General features: G+C 57.1%; 1 protein-coding gene across 1 annotated transcript in view; it reads right to left on the bottom strand.

Annotated features, from left to right (window-relative positions):
• The window catches only part of SH2B3 (SH2B adaptor protein 3), a 35706-nt gene that overhangs the window by 12091 nt on the left and 6704 nt on the right, over positions 1-16911 (bottom strand). Inside the window, exon 2 of the mRNA XM_069497294.1 lies at positions 13365-14150. Coding sequence (XP_069353395.1) covers positions 13365-14123 — 759 coding nt within the window. The 5' untranslated portion in view covers positions 14124-14150. The remainder of the gene's footprint in view (positions 1-13364; positions 14151-16911) is intronic.

Below are 16911 nucleotides of genomic sequence, written 5' to 3'. Positions count from 1 at the left end.
CAGGCCGGGAGGCTATGCTCTGTGTACCTCGAAGAACACCCCCGAGGACTGCAGCTGGGGGCCCCGGAGTCTGTGGGCGATCCCAGTGGGTGTCACAGGGCCCCTGGGGTGAGTCTGTGTGTAACACAACAGCAGCGCCGAGGCCCAGAGCTGGCCAGCCCCCAGGGCTTGGCCGGGCACCCACCGCCCTCCCGTTGCCAGGGAGCCAGGACCAGCCAGGGGAAGCCCCGGGACTGGCATCGCTCTGTGCTGGGCGAGGGTGGAAAACACTGTGGTTAAGAAACAACAAATAACCTCTGTCACCAGCCTCAGGTGGGGGAATGCACCCAAGGGGAGGGGTCTCGTCACCAAGAAGATCCCCCAAAGCCCCGGATGGACGGCGGCCACCGCCTGCCTTCGAAGAATGATGATTCAGAGGAAGAGGTGACGGCGAGGCCCTCTGGGCCAGTGGGGCCCCCCCGGCTGAGCAGCGCCGCGGCCCCTCACCGGGCGCCCACTCCAGCCACTGCAGTGCGGGAACCCCGAGGCCTTCCAGGCTCATCTGGCATGAGTTGTCATTACTATTAGCTTTAGCTCATGTTCACTGAGCACCTATTATGCGACAGACCTTGACACACAGCATCTCACCGACAGGATAAAACAACAGGAAATGACACCAGCCACAAAGAATAAAAGCCAGCTGGATTAAATAATTAAAAATGAAAAAAGAAACCAAGGTAAAACTGAAATAAAACCTAAGTAATTATTTATCTGATTCCAGGGTGGGGAAGGCCTTTCTAAGGAGAAAGGCAAAGGATAAAACCATAAAGGAAAAGATCCCTGGACTTAACGGCCCGAAATTTACAAACCTTCATAGGCCAAGAAACTCAGGAGCAAAACTGAAAAGTCAAATGGGAAACCAGGGAAATACTCGCAACATGTGACAAAGCTAATATCCATGCTACGTAAAGAGTACTTGCAAATCAACAAGAAAAAGGCAGGCAGTACAGGAAAAGAGCATGCAAAGAAAATGCATGACAAGTCACAAAAAACGTATATGACCATGAAACATAAGAGAAGCTGTCAAAATCTATAGGGATGGAAAGTAGACTAGTGATTGCCAGGGGCTGGGGGGATGTGGAACTGACTGCTAGGAGGTCCAGGGTTTCTTTCTAGGGTGATGGGAATGTTCTAGAATTAGACAGTGGTGATGGTTGCACAATTGTGTAAATGTACTAGAAACCAATGAATCGATACACTTTAAGCAAGTGAATTTTATGGTATGTGAATTATATCTCAATTTTAGAAAAGAGAAATGGCCAATCACACCCATAATCAGAAAGGACGAGATAAACACTTTTCACCCAGAAATTGGCAAAAGCTTTTAAAATAATACCCAGTGCTGGCCGGGCGCGGTGGCTCACGCCTGTAATCCTAGCACTCTGGGAGGCCGAGGTGGGCGGATCGTTTGAGCTCAGGAGTTCGAGACCAGCCTGAGCAAGAGCGAGACCCCACCTCTACTAAAAATAGAAAGAAATTATATGGACAGCTAAAAATATATATAAAAAAAATTAGCCGGGCATGGTGGTGCATGCCTGTAGTCCCAGCTACTCGGGAGGCTGAGACAGGAGGATCGCTTGAGCTCAGGAGTTTGAGGTTGCTGTGAGCTAGGCTGACGCCACGGCACTCACTCTAGCCTGGGCAACAGAGTGAGACTCTGTCTCAAAAAAAAAAAAAATAAATAATAATACCCAGTGCTGGCACCAAGAGTGAGGCGATGATAAATGGGTATAACCTTTCTAGAAGGCTATTTGAAAAGGATATATCAAAAGTATTAGAAATGGCTAGTAAGGCCGGGTGCAGTGCCTCACGCCTGTAATCCCAGCACTTTGGGAGGCCAAGGTGGGAGGATCACTTGAGGACAGGAGTTCAAGACCAGCCTGGGCAACATAGCAAGACCCCATCTCTACAAAAAAAAAATTTTTTTTTTAATTAGCCAGGTGTGGTGGTGTGAACCTATAGACTCAGCTCCTCAAGAGGCTCAGCGGGTAGGGTCTCTTGAGCCCAGGTGTTCGAGGCTGCAGTGAGCTATGATGATGCCACTACACTCCAGCCTGGGTGACAGAGCAAGACCTCATCTCTTAAAAATAAAAATATGGCTAATGGCTAATAAGCAGATGAAAAGGTGCTCAACATCATGAGCCATCCGAGAACTACAAACCAAAACCATGGCAAGATACTGGCTCACTCACTAGAATGGCGAGGACATGGGCACACTGGAATCCTCCTGGGTCGCTGGTGGGACTGTCAAGTTGTGTAGCTGCTTTGGAAAACAGTTTGGCAGTTCCTCAAAATGGTAAACACAGAACTCCCAGATAACCCAGCCATCCCAGTCCTAGATATAGTAATATATGCCCAAGAAAAATATACATCCATGCAAAAACTTACACATGAATGTTACAGCAGCATCACTCATAACGGCCAGTGGTGGAAACAACCTGACGTCCATTAGTGGAATGGACAAACAAAACGTGGCAGATCCACACGACGGAATAGCATTCGGCTATAAAGGAACAAAACGCTGACACGTGCTACAACCTGGATGAACCCTAAGAACGTGAGGCTGCATGAAGGAAGACGGGCTCGCAGACTGCACAGCGGATGTGCCGTTTACACGCCACGTCCAGCACGACAACCCTCAGGGGCAGAGAGGGGCCGGGTGGTTCCCGAGGGAGCGGCTGTCCGTGGGTACGAGAGTTTCCTTTTGAGATGATGAAAATGTTCTAAAATTAGGTTATGGTGAGGGTTGCACAACTCTGTAAATATATTAAAAACCAGTGAGCTGTATCTCAAGCTTTGTGAGAGAGACAGAGAGAGAGAGAAAGCGAGGGTGCATTAGAAACGCCGTAAAGCCGGAGCCAGCTCCCCCGTTCCAGGAATTCAGCCGAAGGAAGTAATCAGAGATGGGCACCAAGATGTTCATCGCCGCCTTCTCTACACCAGCAAAAAAGTCAGAAATGACTGAAACGGGGGTCTAGAAAGGGGACTAGAAACATCTATCACGGCCCGTGTCAGTGGATTACTGTGCAGCCAGTTATAGGAAAAAAAAAAAAAGAAAACATTCTTGAAAAATACTTAAGAATACAGAAAAATGTCCAAGACACGTGGAAGTGAAAAAAGCAGGTAGCAAAATAGCATGAGGAACGTCAGGCCCAGGAGGCTGGAGTTGTTGTGCCAAAGTTCCTGCCTGGATGTCCAGCTGCGTCTGGGGCTCCGGGGGACTGTTGAAGGGACAAGGACAGGAGCCGACAGAATGGCAGCCTGCAGGCGCAGGCAAAGTTAGATTAAAAAAAGATAAAAAAAAACAAAAAAAAACGGTTATAATGACACCTACCAAACTAGAAATGCTAGTTCTCTCTGGATAGTGGGATTGTGGATGGTTTTTCCAGGTTTTTCTTTTTTGTTTGTTTATAATTTCTGCTGTGAGCTTTATTAATTGAAGCAACAAAATCAAAAACGCGAAGAAGTCAGACGGGGAGGCCCTCAGCAAGCTGGAGGCCGTTTCCTAGATTACGTGAGGTTTTCAGAGGAGACAGAGGAGGCCCCCGGTTCCAGAGGGTTCCCTGGAGAGGCTGCTGTCTCTGCCCTCCTGTGGCGCCTGTGCGGGGAGGGGGCCGCGTGGGGCTGTGGTCGGGGGAGTCAGGCATGGAGTGGGGGATCCCAGCAGCAGCCACAGCGAGGGGGCAGAGGCCAGGTGGCCCTCAACCTCCCGTGTCGGCCGTCACCCTCGGGTCCCAGAGGCAGAGCAGTCAGCGGGCTCTGTGGCCTCCTCCCCAACTCAGGGGACAGATAGGAAAAAGGGGTGTGGTGCCCTAAAAAGGAAGTTAAGGCGGCCCCCCTGCGTTGAGGGAGGAAGCCCCCCCACCCCCAGGGCCAGCACTCAGCGAGGAGACCTCTTCTAGAGCATTCGGTTTCCTTTTCCATTCACGAAGGACGGGGCGGGGGATTTCCCGCGGCGCGGGCCTGAGGGGCCGCCAGCCTGCTGCCCACCCCGGGGAGGGCGCCTGGGGACCCACCCCCGGGATCCAGTGGCTCCTCCCCCGTCTTCCGCCCCTCAGGGTGGGAACACATAGTGCCATGTCCTCCCGAGCCTGTTCTGGGCTCAAAACAAGCCAGCAAGGCAAGTGCTGGCATCCCATTTTCCATAATGAGCAACTGAGGCTACGAGAGGCCGAGTTCTTGGCCCAGAGCCACGCAGCAGGGACACAGTGGCAAGATCTGAACCCAGACCTGTCCATCTGCCTTTCTCCAGTGCCTAACCTTTGGTCCCCAGACCCTGAGCCTATAGCTACCGAGCCCCCAGCCCCGAATGACTCCACGATGGTCTCCGTCCCGACACCCAGCCCCACAGACGGACGGAGGGACGGAGGGACGGAATACAAGACCAGCGTCCAGGAAGTGGCAGCAGCACACGGGCCCTGGGGGCAGGATGGAGGGGGGGGTGGGGGTTGGACGTGGCCCCAGGGGTGCCAGGCCGGGTGACAGTAACTCAATCCGTAGCCCCCTCCCTCGTTGGATTCGGGGCACTTTCTAGAGTGTGGATTCATAGAATTTGGGCTGAAAGGAAACACAGATACCATCTGCCCGCGGTTTCAGCGCGCTCGGGGGTTTCTTCTAAGCAGCAAAGCACTTTTTCAAACATGACTCTCCACGGAACCCCAATAAGAGGGCAGGCGGGCGCCGTGCGCAGCTGGGGGCCCGGCCCACCCCACTCCTCCTCCCCCACCAGTCCCGTCTGGGTGCCCACTTCACCGCCCAGCAAGGGGTGGGGACCTGCCCGGGTCACACTCACCCCGGGAGCCTCCTGCCCCTGGCCTACCAGGGAGAGGTGGGACTGGGCAGCCACCGGCCCCCTACGCCCCTGTCTGGCCACGGGGACACCCGGGTTCTGGGCCACGAAGATCGGCTGGCTGAGGGTGGAGGGCAGGCGCCTCCTCCGCCTGTTTGGGGCCTAAACACAAACCCCCAGCCCCTGGCACCCCTGGCCTCGGCGAGCCCACATGGGACGCCATTCCTGGCTCTTTTGCCTCCTGGCTGTGTGGCCCTGGGCAAGTCTCTCTCCCTCTCTGTGCCTCCTTTGAGGAATCACTATCCCACCTCACAGGGTTTGTGGTGAGGATTCCACGGGATGTGTCAAATGCAGTGCCTGTCACACTGGAAATGACAGATAACAGCTATGACGATGGCAGCTAAGCTTTGCTGGGCATTCCACAGACGGCAGCTCGGCTGATCCCGCGGCGGGAGCCATTATTCAGCTCTTTTCACTTGAGGAAACTGAGGCTCAGGGAGGGCGGAGGGCCCTTCCCGAGGCCACACGGCTCAGGCGGGGCAGAAGCAGAACCCGGCCCCTCTTCCCCCGCGCTCCTGCCCGAGAGGAAACCGCCAGGCCTCCGGCGGACGCCCCTTTCTCTCCGCTTCCTCTTTCCCACACACCAAGGCCGGGCGCTGGGGGTGGCTCCCCGCGGCCCCGCCCGGGCTCCGGGCCTACAGCAGCTCCCGTGGCCTCTCCCAGCCTCAGTTTCCTCATCTGCACAGCAGGGGGATGCCAGCGCCTGCCGGGAAGAACTCCAGGGGGCACCGGGTGGGCGGTCGAAGGCCCCGGAGCCCGTTCACCACCCAGGCCACCCCCCTTCAGGCCACCTACGATTCTGCCCCTGGGGGTCCCTCTCATCAGAAACCCACCCCCAGGCGGTCTCCCGGCTGGCCGCGCCCAGGGCCCGCACCCCACGGCCCCGCGCCCTCACTGTGCCCACAGCCGCGGGCAGGAACCGCGCCCACCCTGGCACAGATGGGAAAACGGAGGCCCAGCAAGGCCCAGCCACTTGCCCAAGGACACCTGGCTCAGACGGAGCAGAATGGGGACAGTCTGAACCACACTTGCGCCAACGCCCCACCCCCACAAGGCCCGGCAGGCCGGGCCACTCCCAACCATACCACTTCCTCCCGGGGACCTGAGGCCCGGGGTGCAGGTGGGGGCTCAGGACTGTGGGCCAAGTCCCCCCGGGTGTCCCCCACGTCCCTCCCCGACCTCCTTTCCAGGCTGGGCATCCTGGTGCGCTGGGCCCACCGGGTCACACATGCCAGCTGAGGGGGGCACTGGCCAGCCTCTCTGGGCCTCAGTGTCCCCATCTGTAAAGTGGTGGCACTGGACAAAAGGGTTGGAGAGCCCGAAATAGGTGCCCCCACCCAGGCAGGGCCCTGGTTAAACAGCTCCAGCAACAGTGACAACAGGAAGTCCTTCTGAGGGCTCACCAGGCCCAGTCCAGCCCAACTGCCCGGGTTCCAAGCCCCTCTTGTCCCTTCACAAGCTGTGTGGCCTTGGGCAAGCCACCTAACTTCCCTTGGCCTTGGTTTTCCCATCTGTGAAATGAGCACAATTACAGCAGCCACGTGCACAGGGCTTCTGTGAGGATTAAATGGAGCCAGGTCAGTACAGCCCGATACATAATGAAAGCCCAGTAAATGCTGGCATTTTCCAACACTAGTCAGAACTCCCTCATCACCCCTGCTATACAGATAAGGGAAACTGAGGCTCAGCCCCCAGAACCGCCAGGGCTGGCAGCCTTAATACCATCTCGGCCAACCGAGGCCTGGGCATAATGAGGAAACTGAGGCCCAGAAGATTGGTTATGCTCCATTTAAAATGGGACCCCCCCCCCCCCCGCGCTCCCAGGGAAGGCCTTGTGCCCAAGGCCAGCCACGCCTGGCCTGTGGCTGTTTCTAGAGTCTGCCCCCTACCCCAGGGCCCCACCCCCACTGCCACCGTGAGGCTGTCCCACTGCAGCTGGTACAGGCTGGGCCACTCCCAGAGTGCCAGCCTGGCACTGCCATATCCTCTGATTTTATAGGAGAAACCAGTAGTCTGGGTCTTATTTTTATTTCTTTTTATGAGATGGGGTCTCACTATGTTGTCCAGGCTGGTCTCAAACTCCTGGGCTCAAGCCATCCACCTCTGCAGCCTCCCAAAGTGCTGGGGTTCCAGGCATGCACCACCACCACGCCTGCCTTGAAGTCTGATTCTTAAGTGAAATCTCTCCAGTTTATGTTTTTAAATACTGGCAACCAATCCAATGTCCTCATTTGTCCTTTAACTGCCAGGCGAGACGGCACCCCGAGGCCTAGCCTGGCCTGGAGCTGGCATTCCACACCCTCTGGTTTGAGCCAGTTCCACAGATGGCCGGGGCCTGGGGGCAAGGATCCTGGGTCCTTAGGTGCACGACCCCGGGGGAGTCTCTTTGCCTCTCCCAGGGTCCTGGTTTCCTCGGCTGTCAAATGGGGCAGTGAGCTCCACTCATGGAAAGGCCCAGGTGTTTAGGGCAACGCCAGGGTGCGGGGCTCAGAACAGGGGACCCCAAGCACGGCGCCCTGGCACGCCCGTGCTCAGAACCAGAGGACACCGGAGGCCTCCGTGTGCTCGAGACCGAAGCCTCCCTCTGCCCTCCTGCCCCGGGTCCCTCGTTCTCCCCGGAAACAAGTCACAGAACCAGAATGATTCTTCCCCACCGTGGGTCACAGAAACTAGAACCCTCTCCCCCAAAGCCAGCCATAAAACCTAGAAATATTTCTCTAACCTCCCACCTGTCTGTGTCAGCTCTGGCCATGAAGAAATTCTCTCAACCGCCTGTCTGGCCGGGGAGGGCTCCCGGCGCAGGGGCCAGGGAGCATTTGAGGACCGGCCTGTTACCCCTAGATCGGACACGTCTGTCCAGCCACGTCTGTCCATCTTCATGGAGTCTGAGCATAAAAATGCACAGTCTTCCCCGCGGCTTTGGGTCTTCATTTCTGAGGGCTCCTTCGTCACATAAAAAACTTGGATTCAGTAAGCCTATTGTGCTTTTCTCTTAGGGTTTGGTGTTTTTTTTTTTTTAGAAAGAGTCTCGCTCTGTTGCCCAGGCTAGAGTGTTGTGGTGTCAGCCCAGCTCACAGCAACCTCAAACTCCTGGGCTCAAGCGATCCTCCTGCCTCGGCCTCCCGGAGTGCTGGGACTACAGGCATGCGCCACCGTGCCCGGCCTGCTTTTCTCCTGTTAACCTTTCGCTGCAGGCGTGCTGGCCTGTCCCGCCTGAGGGTGAGGACAGGGTCACACCTTTCTGCCCGCATAAATACACTGCTCCCCACCCTGGCCCTGCTGCGGGCTCAGAGACGCCCTGGGGAGGGAGGAGTCGCAGGACCGGTGGCCATGGAGACCCGAGGGTCTCGTAGAATTGTGCCCCACTCCCCCGTGGCCAGCCTGCACGGGAGACCACGGGTAGCTCCAGGGGTCCCTCCAGCCCACTCCCACCACCAACAGATGGCAAGTGACTCGGGCCCTTTAGGCCTAGATCCTGCCATCGTCCCCACTACTGTCCACATAAAACCTGAAGTCCCCAGTGTGGCCGACGTGGCCGCTCCGTCACCTTTCCAGCCTCATCCCTCCTTGCTCCGTCCACGCCCGCCCTGCTGCCCTGTCATCCCTCACGCCGGCCTGGCCCGGGCCTTTGCACCCGCCATGTCCCCAGCCTGGGGCTCCTTCGCCCAGACCTTCCCGGCCCAGCACCTCCCGCCGAGAGGCCCTCGCTGACCACCCCCAGCAGAGGCGACCCCTCCCTCCTCTCAAGCACCAGAGCTCGGCGCCCACCTGCAGGGACACGACCGGAGCCAGAGAGAGCTGTCCCTTCTCTACCCATCCTCCGGCCTTGGGAGCCTCGGCCGTCCCCTGCAGCCTCCCTCCAACCCCCGCGGCAGGCTGTGGCCTCCCCTCGCCACCCCATCCCACCGCAGCCCTCGGTGACCCCTTGAGGTGGCTGCTCTCACCCCTGGTTTACAGATGAGCCAACTGAGGCTCTGAGCGAGGAAGTGACAGGCCCAGCGTCACACAGCAGGTCACAGGTGGAGCTGGGACCCAACTCCAGGTGAGGCTGGTGCGTGAGCCTCTGGCCACCTGCCCTCTGACCTGGGAAGTGTTTGCCGGCTGAGGCTCAAGGGACATCGTGGGCAGCTGCCTCTCCCTGCTCTGGGCAGCTCGGGCCTTCTCCAGGCTGGCGCTGGGACGGCCTCTGTCCCCGTCCCTCTGGGCACCCGTCACCGCCACCCGCTGGCTGCAGATCTTCTGCTCCTATTGTGTGCGGCTGCTGCCACAGCCAGCGCCAGGGTCAGAGGTCAGAGGTCAGAGGTCAAGGCCGACCACCCGGCAGGTGCACTGGAGACTGTGGTCTGAGCATCCTCGGCCCAGAGAGCGGACGCTGCGCCGCTGAGGGAAACGTTCAGGAACAGCCGGAAGCTGTGGACGCGAAGCCGGAGCTTTGGGGACGGCCAGAGCCTGGCGGGACCTGCTGCCGCAGGGGCTGGGAGGGGACAGGGCGGCCGGCCTGTGGCAACGGCCCAGGCCCCAGCCAGCCCTGCCGAGTCCCTGGTGCCCCGGCTTCTCCCGAGGGACAGAGCCCTGGGGGATCCAACTGCCACCGGCAGGGCTCTGGAGACTGGAAATGAACCTGTGCACCCGGCCCCAGAGTCACCACCACAGCACACCATGACAACAGCGTGACAACATGACTCGCACTGCGCCCTCCCGGTGAGACTCCCAACAGCCCCCTTGTACAGAGGCGACTGAGTCTCCGAGAGGTGATGTCACTTGCCCAAGACTCCAGGGCTGGGAAAGCAGCTAATTCATCATTCGAAACCGGCCCCACCTGAGTCCTGACGCCCGTTTTTCTGAGATGGTTTATTTTAAGCAGTGGAAGCTCTGTTTTTTGTTTGTTTGGTTTTTTTTTTTTTTGAGTGAGATAGGGTCCCACTCTGTCACCCAGGCTGGAATGCATTGGTGTCATCGTAGCTCACAGCAACCTCCAACTCCCAGGCTCAAGCGATCGTCCTGCCTCAGCCTCCCGAGCAGCTGGGACTACAGGCCTGTGCCACCATGCCTGGCTAATTTTTTCTATTTTTAGTCTTGCTTTTGCTCAGGCTGGTCTCGAACTCCTGACCTCAACAATCCTCCTGCCTCGGCCTCCGAGAGTGCTAGGATCAGAGGCGTAAGCCACCGCACCCAGCCTAAAGTTAAGTTTCATGGGGAATCCCACAATGTCACATGGATAACACCATGAATCTGGGCTGTTACTTGCCTTTCAAGGTGTCACAGCCTTGAGATTTTTTATAAATGACAAGAAAACAGTTTTTATCTGTGCTCGAATTTTTCTGACGCCTTCCAGTTGTATTTAGAATAAAATGCTAAGTCCTCACGGGGGTCCTCCGGCTCCATGTACTTCCCCACTGGCATTCTCCCTCTCTGTGCTCCTGCCACGCTGGCCTATTGTTCTTTCTTCAAAACGTGCTAAACATTTCCCCACCTCAGGGCCTTTGCACATGCTGTCCCCTCTGCCTGCACCACCCAGCAACTCTGACTCAGGATTAAACTCTCCATCCAAAAGCCACCTCCTTGAGACTCACTGTGAAACTGGGGTAATCAAGCAGTGTGGTGCTGGCGTGAGGACAGACACATGGGCCATGGGGACAGGACGGAGCCTAGAAGCACAGCCCACCGTGGAGGGACACTGGCTGCAGGATGCAGGCGGCCCCGCAGGACAGAGGGAAAGATGATCGCTCAGCAGACGGTTATGCAGAAGAGCCACGGCCACCACCTCGCACCAGATGCAGACACTGAGTGCAAAGGGCTCACGGTGCAGCCTGCGGCGGCCCTGACGACAAAGCTTCCAAGAAAAAAAGAGACAAGGAAACATCTTCGTGACCCTGGGTGGGCAACAATTTCTTAAGCAGGACACAAAAACACTCATAAAAGAAAGCAACTGATAAACCGGACTTCATTAAAATGAAGAACTGCAGCGCACAGGGCAGGAAATGATGTTTACGGCGCAAAGGCAACGTCCAGATTACAGAAAAGCTCTTACAAATCAACGCGGACAGAAAGCTCAGGAAAACACCAGGCACTTCACAAACGAGCGCATTCCAATGGCCAATACACATATGAAAAGGTGCCTGATCTCGTGAGTCATCAGGGAAATGCAAATTGAAGCCACATTGAGACACCAGCACACACCCACCGAGCACCAACTGCTGGGAAGGACATGGAATTCGCACACTGCTGGCAGGACACAAAATGGTGCACCCTCTTTGGGAAAAGTTTGGCAATTTGTTTTTTTTGTTTTTTTTTAAGCTACAGGGTGTCACTCTGTCACCCAGGCTAGAGTGCATTGGCACGATCATAGCTTCCTGCAACCTCAGACTCCTAGGCTCCAGCGATCCTCCTGCTGGGACTGCACCCGAGTAGCTGGGACTACAGGTGTGTGCACCACGCCTGGCTATTTTTATTATTTTTTATCGGGTCTTGCACTTGCTCAGGCTGGTCTCGAACTCCTAGCCTCAAGTGATCCTCCCACAGCACTGGGATTATAGGGGTAAACCACTGCGCCCAGCCAATGTTATAAAGTTAAATGTGCACTTACTATGGGACCTAGGACCTAGCAATGCCTTTTCTAGGAATCTACCCAAGAGAAGTGAAAGCTTATGTCTGCACAAAGACCTAAATGCACATTTCATAACATAGCACTATTCATAGAATTCCCCAAATAGAAACAACACAAATATTCAACAGAGGATGGCACAAATCAATTGTGTGACTCTGGGACATCAATACAATAGCAGATTATTCAGCAGTCGAAGGAAACAAATTACCAACACATGCAAGAACATGATGAATCTCTACAACACTACGCTGGGCGAAAGCAGCCAGACATAAAAGGTGACCTACTATGTGATTCCATTCATGTGACATTCAAGAACACAAATCAAACCTATGGACCAGCCTGAGCAAGAGCGAGACCCCGTCTCTACGAAAAATAGGAAAAAATTAGCCAGGTGTTGTGGTGCGCGCCTGTAGTCACAGCTACTCGGGAGGCTAAGGCAGGAGGATCACTTGAGCCCAGGAGTTGGAGGCTGCAGCGAGCTATGATGACACTGCACTCCAGCCTGGGTGACAGAGCAAGACTCTGTCTCCCCAAAGAAAGAAAAAACCGTGGAGACAGGAGTCAGGGGCGGGGACTGCTGGGTCCTGGCAGGGTGGCGGCAGCCGGGAGCCCTCTGGGGCGCTGGCCCCTCGGGGTACACACGCGGACAACACTCCCGGAGCCCAGACGCACTGCACACACTTCAGAGTGTGCGTGTCACAGCACAATGCAGTTAAAACGGCTACTTCACACGGGAGATTCTCTCACAACCCCACTACCCCCGAACACCAACCCGGGGCCCCTCGGTCATCCTCCCGGAGACCCCACTGCTTTTCCTTTAGAACAAGTGACAGTTGACAATTCCATGTTCATTTGGGGGTTTAGTCCGTCAACAGCTTCCACTGGAACGCCAGTGTCCCCCGGACGCAGCACGTGCCTGGCACAGAGGAGGCGAGGGACAGGCATCTGCTGACAGAATGAACGTGACCGCGGGCTCCTCGCCCGCTCCGGAGCAAGGCCCTGGCGCATCACAGGAGCCCGAAGAGAAAGGCATTAACTGAAAGCCAGTCGGTCCTGTCAACGCAGTGCACCTGGCTCAAAGACGCAGCTGCAGAACGTAGTGACCCTCGGCCCCTCGGCCCAGCTGCACGGCGGGGGGGGGGGGGGCGGCTTTAGCCGGTTGTAAAGGAAAAGGGCACATTTTTTTAAACTTGAAAAAAAAAATAAAACATCGACAATGCATGGGAGGTGTAAAGGAATTCTGCGACAGTTTTGAACCTTCTAGAAATGAAACATCTATTTGTTACAGTCAATCAGGGTCAGGGTTTTCAAAGACCTTGGACCAACCTGCCACCACCAGCCCAATGACAATCAAATAAGAATCAAAAGAGACGTCCCTGGACACTCCACACAATCCTTGACCGGTACTGCTCAAAACTGTGAAGGCCATCAAAAGCAGGGACTTAAAAACTGTCACAGCCAAGAGGCACCTCAACAGACATAACTAAATCTCATGTGGTGTTCCGGGTGGCATGCTGGAACAGAAAAGCGACGTTAAAGAAAAACTAGCAAAACCCAAAGAAACCGTGGAGTTCAGTGAACAGCAAGGTACTAATGCTGGTTCCTTAGTCGTGACAAACGCACGCAGTAGTGTAAGATGATAACATCGGGTGAAGCTGGGTGCAGTGTAAAAACCAACGCTTCTATCTTTGCAACTTTCCTGTAAATCTAAAACGATTCTAAAATTAAAAATTCATTTTTAAAAGGGCAGACTTCCCTCTGGGCACTTTGCAGCCACCAGCTGGAAAACCGTCACCCATCCGCACGTCTGTGCTCTCAGCCGGTGAATGACACGCTGGCGCAGCGCACAACTTGCACAACAGTACTTACCTTGGGCGGGTCGAAGAGCTCCAGCACGCGCTCGGGGCCTTCCGGGCCTGGGGCCTTGCGTAGCGCCAGCCTTCCGCGCTGCCAGCGGGCCCCGCTGTCCATGGAGGCCTCGTCCGCCAGGCTGTACCGCAGCACCCCCTCCTTGAGGGCCTCGGGCGGTGGCTCCCGGGCCAGGCTCCAGGGCAGGAGCTTCTTGGCCAGGCTGGGCCGGGCCGGGGCCTCGCCCGCCTCCCCGGCGGCACCAGCGGCGGGGGCCGCGGGCAGCTCCCCAGCAGAGCGGCGGCGGAAGATGTGGCGGAGGCTGCGGCGAAAGTGCTGGAAGGTGCAGGGGCCGGGCGGCCGCGGCAGGGCCAGCTCCTCGGAGCTGCGGGCCTTGGGCAGGGCGGGGGCGGCGGGGCCGGGGCCCGGCTCGGCCGGGGGCGCCTCGGCCTTGGCTGCGGGCCCGCGGCCGGTCTCCCGGTAGTCGCGCGCCGGCGCGTTGCGGGGTCCCGGTGGCCCGGGCGCCCAGCCCTCGCGCACCTCGCGGCAGAAGTAGCGCTGGAACAGGTCGGTGAACTGCAGCGACACGAGCTCGGCGCGCAGCGGCTCGTGGTGCGGGTGCTCGCGGGCGAAGAGCCAGTACTGGCGGGCCAGCTCCCGGGCCGTAGCCACCGCGTGCAGCTCGCAGAACTCGCTCCAGCCCCGCGGAGACGGGGACGCCGCTGTCGCAGCAAGGGGGGCCGGGGAGGCCGAGGACGGCTGAAGGGTGGGCCCATTCATGGCGGAGACCGAGGTGGGGCGGCCAGGCTGAAAGACACGTGGGGAATGAATGACAAAGGAGCGAGCAGACAGGCAGCACATGGCACATGACGACTCCAAACCAGCCCCAGGAGCCCAGCACAACAGCGAAAATCAAAAACGACCCTGATACCCAGTGCTGGTGAAGATGCGGTAAAATGGGCACTCCCCGACGGTGTTAACTGGTTCTGTGAAGGAGTGCAGCCTTTCTGGAGGACAGTTTGGTAGAATCAGATTAAGACCCAGCAATCCCTCTTCTGAATGGCCAAGAGAAACACTTGCTCATGTGCACAGAGGTGTGTACAGAACACTTCCCTGATAGACGCTTCCCGCCTCAGTGTTTGTAACAGGGAAAAATTAGATACACCCCAAATGCCTGGCAGTGGAAGACTAGTGAGCCACACTGTGGTCCGTCCACAGGCTGAAATACGCTGCAGCAGTCGGGAGGGACGAGCCAGACCTGTTCCACCACCTCCAGAGCGCCCTAAGTCACCCCGCCATTGAGCAAAAAAGCAAACCACAGAACAACACAAACTGTACAGTCTGATCTCCGTAAACACGCACATAAAACTGAACTAATTTTTGTGCATAAAAATTAAAAGGTCTGGCGGAAGCAAACCCATCCTGAAGCAGGGGTGACTCTGCGGAGGAACGCAAACTGGGGTGGGGGAGGGGAGAAGTAACCAGGAAGACTGTTACTACTTATCTCTAGAGAACAGGGTTAAGAACACACATTTTGGAGCCTGGGTTCAAATCCCGGCACCACCACTTACTAGCTGTGTGACCTTAAGTGAGTTACTTGACTTCCGTCTGCCTCAGTTTCCCCATCTGTAAAAGGGTGCCATGATCGTGCCTACTTCACAGGAGTGTTATGAGGATGACTTGAGCTAACAAACGTGACGGCCTTAACAGCTAGGAAAGTGCCAGAAGGGCTGGCTGCTGTTACGCTATCTCACTGCTACGATACGAGTTGTCCTGCTGGGGTCTACAGAATAAATATAAAACGACAAATAAAGAGGACTAAATTAACAAGGCTCACAGGGGTGCAGAGGAGTTTCCTGCTCGGATGGGACACCCTCAGGATGGGGCTCCCTTCTCCTCCCCCGGCCGGAGGGCCCTTCCTCGAGCACAGGACAATCAAAATGGCACCAAGCGCCTCCTCTCTGCGTCCGCCGTGGCAAACAGCTCAGACCTCTGCAGTCACCGTCAGTGCTTCCTTCCTAAGCCTGGCTGGGCCCGGACCCCTGCTGGGGACCACGAATCCATGCCTGCTCTTCAGGGCAGAGGACGAGAAGCGCGCTCCCCGCTCTGGCGCCAAGCCGGGCACACAGACATCCTCGCCAGGCACGCCCTGAGCAAACAGCGCCACGCCAGGGGCTCTCCCCCTCGGGCAGGGGCGGCAGTCAGGAGCACAGGTTGCAGAGCCAGATGGGCCCGGGGACACATGCCACCTCCATCTACTCCCTCATTTGTCCCTCCCTCTCAAACATCACTGAGGGCCTACTGTGTGCCAGGCGCCTACTGTGTGCCAGGCCTGGAGTACAATGGTCAACGAGACAAAAACCCTTGCTCCCCTGGGGCTCACATTACAAAGGGGGCCACATATCGGCCTGAACCTGACTGGGCCCCTCTGAACCTCTACTTCCGCATCTGTCAAGCAGGTGACAGTATAGTGTCCACCCCATAAGCTGTTTGTAAGGATTCCTCAAAAGGGGGCTCACGGTGGGTGGAGATCTGAAGCCGAAATGGAGTTTCTTCTGCCACATGCCATTCCACAGGCACCTCCCCTTCATGTGGCCCGTCACGCTGGGCACAGCTACAGGACAGCAGCAACGAGAGGCTGCCCCTGCCACCTCCGGGCCCCGGTGGAGACCTGCAGCTCATGGTGGCAGGGTACCTAGACGCAGTGCAAGCAGGTGCCTCTGCCCTCGCTGGGTAGGTGCTTGGCACACAGTCGACATTTTGGCACATCACAGTGCCCTCGGAACATGCACACAGTAGGCGGTTTGCACATAGCACGTGGGCAGTAAAAGCTGCCAGGCAGAAGGGACAGGAGATAGACACATCTGCCCTTGGCCGCCATGCTCTGCCTGTGGCCGAAGGGGGTGGGCCTTACCCCCACGTGGACACCTGTCCTTGGTCACCCTCGAAGTTCCCCCCACCCAGCCTCGACACAGGGGAGGGCGGCGCTGCCCTCATGGCTCAGGGGGGCCCAGAGAGCTCTGATTCCAGACCCGGGCTCCTGCCCCATCTACGCGACCCAAGTGATCTGCCCTCGGAAACGCCGTTGTCTCTGGGCGCTGGCCCGAGCCCGCCTCTGCCGTTCCCGCTGTCTGCCCCGAGCTGCGCACGCGAGAAGCCTTCCCCGGGCTCCCAACCGCGTGGAGGCCCGAACTTGTCCTTCTGCACACGGGCCACACGCTATCACTCGACTATCTCCCCGCCAGACCGTGAGTTCCACCGGGCCGGGGGTTGGTCCGTGCTCCGTCTCCAGTTCCTAGCATACAGCAGGAGCCCAATGAATGCTGAATGAATGAACATACGAATGCAAGATACCATTGGATTTGCAACCTGTGGCTCTCCTGGCAGATGCATCAACCAGCTACCCCCTCCGCCTGGGCCAGCCCAGCTTCTGGGCACCCTGGGTCTGTGTCCTTCTGCCTGGAACACCTGTCCCTGTCCACTCCGTACGGCACAGTCTTGAAACCTAACTGCAGGGCCAAACCCTGGCAGGAGCCTCCTCGGAACAGCTGTGCCCGCTCCAGGCCCC

Source organism: Eulemur rufifrons, chromosome 21 (assembly GCF_041146395.1).
Source record: "Eulemur rufifrons isolate Redbay chromosome 21, OSU_ERuf_1, whole genome shotgun sequence".
NCBI classification, from domain to species: domain Eukaryota; kingdom Metazoa; phylum Chordata; class Mammalia; order Primates; family Lemuridae; genus Eulemur; species Eulemur rufifrons.
The sequence above is the reverse complement of the archived record's forward strand: the minus strand, read 5'-3'. Positions and strand labels throughout refer to the sequence as shown.